General features: G+C 56.2%; 1 protein-coding gene across 1 annotated transcript in view; it reads right to left on the bottom strand.

The window, feature by feature from the left end:
• The window catches only part of SLC45A3 (solute carrier family 45, member 3), a 7,515-nt gene extending 4,456 nt beyond the window's left edge, over positions 1 to 3,059 (bottom strand). Inside the window, exons 1-3 of the mRNA XM_010139055.1 lie at positions 2,912 to 3,059; positions 1,826 to 2,656; positions 90 to 355 (exon numbers count right to left, since the gene is read on the bottom strand). Of these exons, the coding sequence (XP_010137357.1) occupies positions 90 to 355; positions 1,826 to 2,656; positions 2,912 to 3,059 (1,245 nt within the window). The remainder of the gene's footprint in view (positions 1 to 89; positions 356 to 1,825; positions 2,657 to 2,911) is intronic.
• Between the last annotated feature and the right edge of the window lie 5,807 nt (positions 3,060 to 8,866).

The following is an 8,866-nucleotide window of genomic DNA, read 5'->3' as shown; positions in this document are numbered from 1 at the left end:
GCCTCCCCCAGCCACAAGTGGCAAAAGAGGCTGGCCAAGCTGTCCCACCACCACCTGGCACTTCGTTGACCTCTGGCGCAGACCCCTACCTGTTTGTCATGGTGATACAGTGAAGCCAGCGTGTATGGCAGGATCTGGAGCGCAGAGAAGGTGAAGCCCGTCAGAGCTGCTGAGATGGTAACAACGATGACACTGTGGGAAAGGCACATGACGAAGGCAGCCACGGGGAAGAACACCACGCTGGCCAGGTAGACCGCCCGCGTCCCGAACTGCTTCACCATCCGGTCCATGATTGTCGAGAAGAAGATGGACGTGATGCACTGCAGGAAGAGCCCCAGACTGCCCATCCGGACACCTGCGGGTAAGCAGAGGTGGTGACAGATGCTGCCCTGCCTTCGCCCAGGATCCACAACACCTTTGGGCCTCCTTCCCTCTCCCTCAGAGTGTGGCACAGCCACAAACAGCCCTGGCAACCTCAGGGCTGGGTCAGGAAGAAGAGCAGCGCTACCTAACACATCCCAGGGCTGCAGCAGCCAGGCTGCAGCTCCCAACCTGCACCAGCAGCACCCCAGTCTGACTAGAGGGGCAATGGGGGAAGGAATCGAAATGCCGTTCTTTTCTTTGGAAGTTGTTGTTTGCACCTTCCTCCCTCTTGATCCAGGATCTGTCACCCGAGCATGAACCAGGATCTGTTGTTATCTGATGCCAAAACCAGTAACAGAACAAAAGGAACAAGGAATTGTGCTTAAGCCAAGGTAAAGTATACAACCACTGCTAAACGACAGCGGTATCCGGTAGCAATCCGGACCTTACCCTTTGCAAAGATCTATCAGATTTCAGGGAATTAAAACCATTAACTCTTTGGAGCAAGGCTCATTACTCAACACATGTTCCTATGACAGCCGGCACAATGGAGGGCTGACCTGCTGGAAGCTATACAGCGCAAGTGTTAAATAATAATTAAGCTCCCTGTAAGTTAAACAGGCACTCGGCACAAAGAGGCAGTGTACTGCAGAGCTCTCGGAGGCACTGGGCGGAAAACTTGGAGGGCAAGATAGACAGCTGGGGGAGGAGGGCCAGGAAGGTGCCTCCGAAAATAAAGGACAGATCCGGGAGGGGAAAAGAAGGGCTAGGCAGTGAGCAGAGGCTCTGGCACAACACAGCAGCCAAAGCGGGGCAGCAGGCAACAGCAAGCAGGTAATGGGCTGTACCCTGTGATGTGGACATGGCAGCTCCAGACTCCAGTGGCCAGCACTAGAGAAAGCACTCGGAGAGAGGAGTGAGAACTGGGGAGGCTGCTCGAGGGCTCCCCAGTTACAGAAGTGAGATGGGCATCTCACTGCCCAGTTTAGGAGCGTGAAAGGAAGATGCAGCAAAGCCCACCTCACTGCTCCTGAGCACCTCCTGACTCCCCAGCCCCAAGAGCTGGGGAGCATCATCACCCCTCACTTTAAAAGGGGGGAAGAGCAGTGGAAGGTCCTGGCAGCCGCAGCTTGCAATCGGAGCCGGACACGTCCTGTTCAGCGTGCGACCTGCCAGACCATTCTGCCACTGAACGATTCAGCCCCAGGCCAGGGCTGCTCTGCCAGCTGGAGTTCCGAGCTGGGTAGCTCGGAGGGCAGAGGCGTTACCCTATTCGGTCCACTGTGCAATGCTCTGGGGGCCACGGGGGGATGATTTTCCTGACCCACCTGCAGAACATCTCGTTTGCTAGAATGTTTTTTTGCATTGCTAGCAGAGCTGAGCCCATTCCTAGCACCCACTAAATGCTCCTGTCCCCAGGAACAGGGTGCTGCAGCCTCAGAGCAGCTGGTTCACTTCTCACCTTCATCGTAGTGGCGTCTGGCATCTGTGCCCGGCTTGGCCCTGGGGACACCATGGTATAGCCCTTCCCCCACAAAGTCTGTGTAGAACAGCATGAATGTCATGAGTGCCATCCAGCTGCAGAGCTCGGCCACGAACAGGCGCCGGATGACCTTGGGGATGCGGCAGTAGAGGCTGTGAAGCCGCGGCACCAGCGTGCAGAGGTTTCTCAGCGCCTGCAACATGTGCCTGCCCTGCGGGAGACACGAGCTCCTGGAGAGCTGGCAGGAGCAGCAGGCAGGTGAGGGCTTAATGGGAGCATCCTTCAGCACTGGGCCATCCAGAACATCCGCCTGGGTGGCTGCCTCCTCTGTCACAAAGAGCGTGGCCAGCACACAGCCGAGGAAAATAATGGTGAGGAGGCTGAAGAGGCAGGTCTCCTGCCCGCCCAGGTATGGGGCCAGAAAGCTGCCGCCCCAGTCAATGGCTGGAAGCAGGTAGCCAATGCAGCCCCCCAAGCTGATCATGAAGGCGTACATGGAGAAGGCCTGGCGGCAGTTGTCCGGCTCCTGGAAGAGGTCTGAGAGCAGGGCCTCCAGTGGCGTGAAGCAGACCTGGCCGCAGAAATCCAGTAAGCCAATGCCCAGGATGAGGAAGGCGATCTCCAGCGGGCGAGCGTTGAGGGCGAACAGGCTGGCCAGGCTGCTGGCGTGCGGGATGACGAAGAGGCTCAGCAGGACTCCCAGGCAAAGCATCCAGATGAAAGGTCGCCTCCGGCCATAGCTGCTATGCCAGTGGTCGCTGGCGGATCCGATCAGCGGGACAAAAACCAAGCCAAGGACAGGTCCTATCCCTGGAAAAGAGAAGGAGGTGCTGTCAGAGGGATACGTCTGGAGGACACTGGACTGTACACACTGTAAAAGGAGCCTGGGATGCTTCAGGAACTTGCTAAGTGTCACAGCCCCCTCCTCCAAACACAAGGCTGCCCTTGATGGGACACTAGCCCTGCACCTCCGCACAGAGACAAGCCTCCATGCCCTTACTTGTCCCTGCCCTCCAGACTCAAAGAAGAAACAAGCACCTTGAAGACGAGAGAAAAACTGCCTACCCAAAACCATGGTCATGAACTTCTCCTCCACGCCCACTTCCAGCAGCAGCGGAGGCACGTAGGTGATCCCTGCAGCCAGGCAGACCTCCAGGCCGAACGTCAGGGAGTTGACCAGCAGGAGCTGGGTCTTGCGGTTGTGGAAGAGCATGCTGCCCCAGGCTCCCTGCGCCATGCTGCCCCTCGCCTCTTACTGACAGCGGGCTGGGATGCTCCGGCTGCCGCACCCCCGGGGATGCTCCACAGATGAGCTCTGAAGCTTCCCTTCCTGGTCTGCGGGACAGATGCTGTCTCCCATGTTTAGCAATGGTGAATGAACCGTCTTTTCCTCTTCCTCTTATGGCAAGATGCGGCCTCAGCAGTGCCGAGGCTGAGTGCAGGCAGGCAGGGATCCCACTGCAGGCTTCTTCTGCTCACATGCCGTGGTCTGAGAGAAGAGAGAGCTTGTTAGATGTGGGAAAAGGGTAAAACCAGGTACTACACAGACATGGCATCCCTGAAAGAGCCAGTTCCCATCCCCACAGGCCTGCAGGCATGGGAGGACGAGGACGGGACAGCTGGGACAGTGGCGGGGTTAAAAACCACCAGCTACGCTGGTGCCAGGTTTCTCTCCAAGGGCTTGTGGCAGGTGAGACAGGCACTGCCAGCTACACTTTGGGAAAATCCAATCCTGCCCCCAGGCTAAGGGAGATCTAATGACCTCGCAGTGTCCTGCCCAGCCTCCTCCTACAGTTGTAGCAGCAAGACGAAGGATTTAGGGTCCCCTCTCCGAGTGAAATCAATTAAGAGTCCGCTTGGAAGATCAGGGCTGCAGGCACGCGCCTGCACGCACCCAGGGTCACCTCCAGGGACCCACGCCACTGCCTAATGACGGGGCATCCCCCACGCTGCTCTGCAGGCTCCCAGGGAAGAGGTTTCACCCAAATCCTTCTCCAGCCCCCGAGACAGGACACAGAGAACAGATGGTGCCTCCATGGAGTTTCACAAACAAACCTGACCCACTTTAGCCTCATCTAACCGCAAACGGCAATTACCTTACTCAGACTAATGAGTCATTTATTTGCCCTGTAACACGCTCCCTCTCTCCAGCCTTCTTTGGAGGGGAGAGGCCACCAGACCAGGACAGGGGCTGAGCAGCTAAGGCCAGAGCGAGCAGATGCCTCTCAGTAACACGTTTTGAGCCTGCCACACCACGATGTCAGTCTGCAACGTAAGGAATCCTGCAAGGTTACCAGCACCTCGACTAGTCCACGGCTAGTTCCTAAAAGCATCTTGGGAAGATGGTCTGTAGTTATGCTGGGAAAGGTGGATTGGGTTAGCAAGAAGAGTGACATTGAGCTCCTGCACTGACCTCGACTGAGGAGTAAAACAATCTGCAGGCTAATTCTCAGGATACACATGGTCTCATTTCTCACCCTAAATGAGCCCCACCATGTCAGAGGGACAAGGCGTAACAGGTCCCACTGGTCTGAATGTGCTTCAGCTTATGACCCGTTTGTGGACTGTGCAGTGTTCTCCCAGACTGCACAGAAGCTTCTGTCTCTCATCCCACCACAGCGCAGCCCCCGAGTGCTTTGAGTCCTGTGGAGGAAGGAGGCTGAACAGTATGTGAGGAATTTATCTCTGCTTGCTTCCTCCCTGGCTGCGGGGCAGCGGTACATACGTACCTGCCTGTGCACCCCTCCACGCCAGAGCAGCGAGCTGGGGCAGAGCTTCTCTTACTTAGCTGCAGAGAGTCAACCCATCAGAAGAAACCGGGTGAAAATCCAGTTTTGCAGCCCCGTTCCTTCTAAATTCTTTCCTTGACTACAGGGCAGAGGAAAAGACCCCTACAGGGAATGTCTCCAGGCCAACACCTTCCTCCTCACCAGCTGAGGCAACCAGGGCTGGAGGCCACGGCTGGTGAGCAGGCAAGACCTTGTGGAGCAGGAAAGGCTGCTGTCAGCGGGCTGGGCAGGACGCAAAGTGTGTACACAGGAGGAGGCTGGACCACAGCCTGGCCACAGCTACACCAGGCAGAGATAAAACTCCACCTTATCACTGACCATGGTGCAAGTTAGTGCCCCCTAACCTCACAGAGCACGGGCATCTGCCCTCCATCACCGCACAGGAGGTAGCAGACAGGTACAGTTGGACAGTTTCTGCATTCTCACTGTTCTCTTTCTCCCCCTCTCCCCATCAGCCAAATAACCCACACGGAGATGGCTGGGGAAGCTGGAAGTGTGGCGCTGAGGTTTTGACACAGGTGCCAGCATCCTTCTCTGTGGAGAGGCACCGCTCCTGGGCGGAGAAGCTTACACACAATAAGGGCTGATTATCTTCCTTCCAGGATCCCTCACCTTCCCCCTTCACACTCCCTGAGACCTCGTGTTACAAAAGATACCTCCTTTCAACAACTTTGAACATTTAAATGACTTGCCCAAGGTCAAATAGCAACCTAACGGCAGAGCAGAAAGAGCAAGGGTTTTCCTTTAATCCCTAGATGTGGCTTCAAAGGAATACGGGGAGGCCCCCGATATGCTCAGCGTTGCTTCAGATGCATCTATCTGCAAGGAAGCAATTGGGGGCAGCAACCACCTTTCTTAGATGTGGGCTAGACTCAGGATGTCTCAGCCTGGTCCTTTTCACGGGTGCCCAGCTGGCTGACAGCCTTGGGACAGTGATTTAAGCTGCAGCCCTCCAGCTCCTCTGTGTTCTTAGAGGCAGCAGATTCACAAGCCAAAACTCACGGAGCCACCATCACTCTGAGCTAGACCTGGCAGGGAGATAAAACATCCGCTGGCTGCTGCAGTCCAGGGTGTGGAGGGCTTGCAGAGGGGAGCTTACCTCAAGGGAAATCCCAAACATTAAGTAAAATATGTCTCTCACACACACAAAATAATAAAAACAAAAAATAATACAAAAAATAAAAACAAAAGGGTTTCTTCCCTTTTATCGCAATGACATCGCTAGCACTGGGGAGGAAGGGGGAACCATCTCCCTGACTGCTTGAGAATTTTGGGTTGAGGCAGAGAGGCTGAATTTCTTATCAGGAGGTGAGAGAAGACCTGTCTCTTCCTGCTTCCAGGCTCTCAGAGGGCTTTAACGAAAACAAATCCCAATGCACCCAGCGGCAATGCTCCGGCTCAGCCAGAGATGAGTTGCTGCCATCAGCAATCAAGCTGTGGACACAGTTGCAAAGATTATGAACCCCTTTCTGTCTAGATTGCGTTTTGTCCCGGTACCCATCAACTACAGGGGTTTTTATTTTGTTCACAGAATAGAGACGGATTGGCTCAGCTGGAAGGAAATGCCAGCGCAGGCTTGGAAAATCACCTGAACTGCTGATCTGCAGGGACAGGGCAGCAGGATGGAGGAGGAGGATTTGGGAGGCTCGTGGAGCCAGAGGCCAGCACTCACCTCCTGGGCGCGGAGCAGTGGCGGGTGATCCCTGCGGCTCCCCATAGCCAGCCCGGCTCGGACGTGCAACATCCAGGAAAAGCTTCTTAAGTAGCATGCAGGCTAGCAGAGGTGGGACCGGGCTGCGGGTACGCCACGGGTTTGGTTTCAGGGCCCTCCCTGCCTCCCGATAACACGTCATGCCAGTGCGTTATTAGCCCCACAGCCACACCTGGGCCCCTCGCGCCGGGTGCTGAGCAAACACGGGCTGCAGGCGCCAGCGGCGAACCCACTGCTCGCAGAGTGCTCTGCCACTGCCGCCCCCACCAGCTCAGGACACCTCAGGTCTGGACTCAGGAGTTTGCCCGCAGCCCTGCCCTGGTGTTACCACTTGTCACCTTCCCTTGGGACCTGCTGGCACTTCCCAAGCAGCCAGCAGAGAGAGGGATTATGGTTTTCTTTTTGCAGACAATGAGATGTTCCCTGCAGTTTTGCGGGTAAGAGTCCGGCTCTAAATAACAGTCCCAGCAGCAAAACCAGACACTTCATTTAAACTGCTGAGCTCTTCCAGGACAATTCATCTGGCAGACTGTGCAGGAGGACTGGTTGGGGTCTGGTGCTCTCTAACTGCCCTGGTGAGGAAGGAGTCAGTTAGGCAAACCACCTCCTAGCTGGGAGATACTGGTCTAACCCAGCACCATTAAGACATCACACCCAAGTGAGCTGGCAGCAGCCTGTTCAGCCCCGTGGGACTTGACCTTTCACAGTCAGATGCGGGGAGGCTGGTCCAAAAAGTAGCATGACAGCAGGCACTTCTTACGCTCTGGCCTCAGTTTCCCCCAATTTCTACACCAGGTACAGCATTTGTTCTTGCCTGCAGAGCACCATGCCAAGCCCCTTGAGCAGGGTGACAGCCAGCCCCCGCAAAAGGGGCACAGCCTCCCTTCCTTGAGAGGTTTCCTGCATGTAGACCCAGAAGGGAGCCACATGCGGGGCTTCTCCACAGCTGCTCATGGAACTGTGTTGTCTGCTGCTGAGCGTTAGAGCTCTTCCTCTGCTCTCCCTCTCCCGCCCCAAGGAGAAGTACAGCCCCTTTAAACCCAGGGTTTCTGTTTTACTTGCTTGCAAATTGAATATTTCCTTTCCTTTCTCTGCAGAGAAACAGCAGATCAACCTCGAGAGGCTGGTTCACCTGGCAGCCAGGTAGGAGGGCGGGTCCTGGGGCAGGAGCAAAGCGGCACAGTGTGGAGAAAGGCAATGGGAGCGGAGACAGCTGCCGGCCACCCCCGACAGAAGAGCCTTTGCAGCAAAGGAGCGCACCTCCTGCAGCCCTGGGGTCTCCTGCCCCCTCTCCCCTCTCCCTCTTCAGCACCCAGAAGGGCAGGGAGGAGGCCAGCAGCCCACCCCTGGGGGGCACAGCCCAGCTCTGGGGGGCACAGCCCACCCAGCAGCAGCACTGGCAGCGACCAAGGCTTCAGCACCCAGAAGGGCAGGGATGAGGCCAGCAGCCCACCCCTGGGGTGCACAGCCCAGCGCTGGGGGGCACAGCCCACCCAGCAGCAGCACTGGCAGGGACCAAGGAGAAGGAGCAGGGGTGAAGCCAGGCAAAGCGGCTCCTGAGAATCAGTTTCTCGACAGGCAGCGGGTGAGCAGATGGGATTCACACATCTCCCCCACTCAGAGTTTGTTCTCTGTTCACATGCCACAGAAAACGTTTTGACAAATGTCTTCCTGTGCTCAGTGTGGTACAGAGACACAGCCAGGCCCACCCGAGGAAACCTGCGGTCTGAAGTCGAGAGAAGCACCAGCAAATGCACAGACACGCACGTGGGAACAGCGCTGAACTCGCTGGTGATGTCAGATGGATGGACTCATTCACCAAGCAACACCATTGCTGCTGGAAGCTCGCTCCCCTCCTTTCTCCCGCTGCTCTGTGAGCCCTCACTAAGGGACTCTGAACTTGCGCTTTTAGAAGAAACAAACCGCTAGATGCCCAAGGAAAGTGGACCACACGCAGGGCGCTGAGGGACATGGGCGAGCAAAGACTGCCAGACCTCTCTCCTCCTCCCAATCTCCTCAAATATTTCCACCAAAGGTTCTTACAAGTAATCGCATCTAAACAGTGCTTAGAAGAGTCTGTATCCAGCTGCTCCCTAATCCTTCCAGTCTCTCGCAGGGGTGCAGAAGGGACTAGGGACCTTATTAAATGTGGCAGCAGCCTCTCTGATTTAAGATGGCTGTGCACCCACCCCGCCGTTCAACAAACAGCCACAGGAATGATCCGACAATACAGAATCGGAGTCACCGTCTATTCGTGACCTGTCAGGGCTCTGTAATAACCCCAGTCCTGTCTCATACAGGAAAAAACTACCTCACAAAAGCCGCTGCCTTAGCAAAAGGAAAGGAAAAGCCCCAGCTTTTTGGAGTAGCATCAGAGGCAGCTGGTACCGGCCAGTGCCGGAGCAGGAGATGGTGCTGTGTGGAGAGCTCAGGCAGCGGCTGCTCCGGTCCAGCAGTCCCTGGCTGATACGGACCCAGTCATGGCAGGTTTGATGCAGAAACCTCTTCCCAACGGGCTGC

The sequence above is a fragment of the Buceros rhinoceros genome, unplaced genomic scaffold (assembly GCF_000710305.1).
Source record: "Buceros rhinoceros silvestris isolate BGI_N320 unplaced genomic scaffold, ASM71030v1 scaffold27156, whole genome shotgun sequence".
Taxonomy (NCBI): domain Eukaryota; kingdom Metazoa; phylum Chordata; class Aves; order Bucerotiformes; family Bucerotidae; genus Buceros; species Buceros rhinoceros.
The sequence above is the reverse complement of the archived record's forward strand: the minus strand, read 5'-3'. Positions and strand labels throughout refer to the sequence as shown.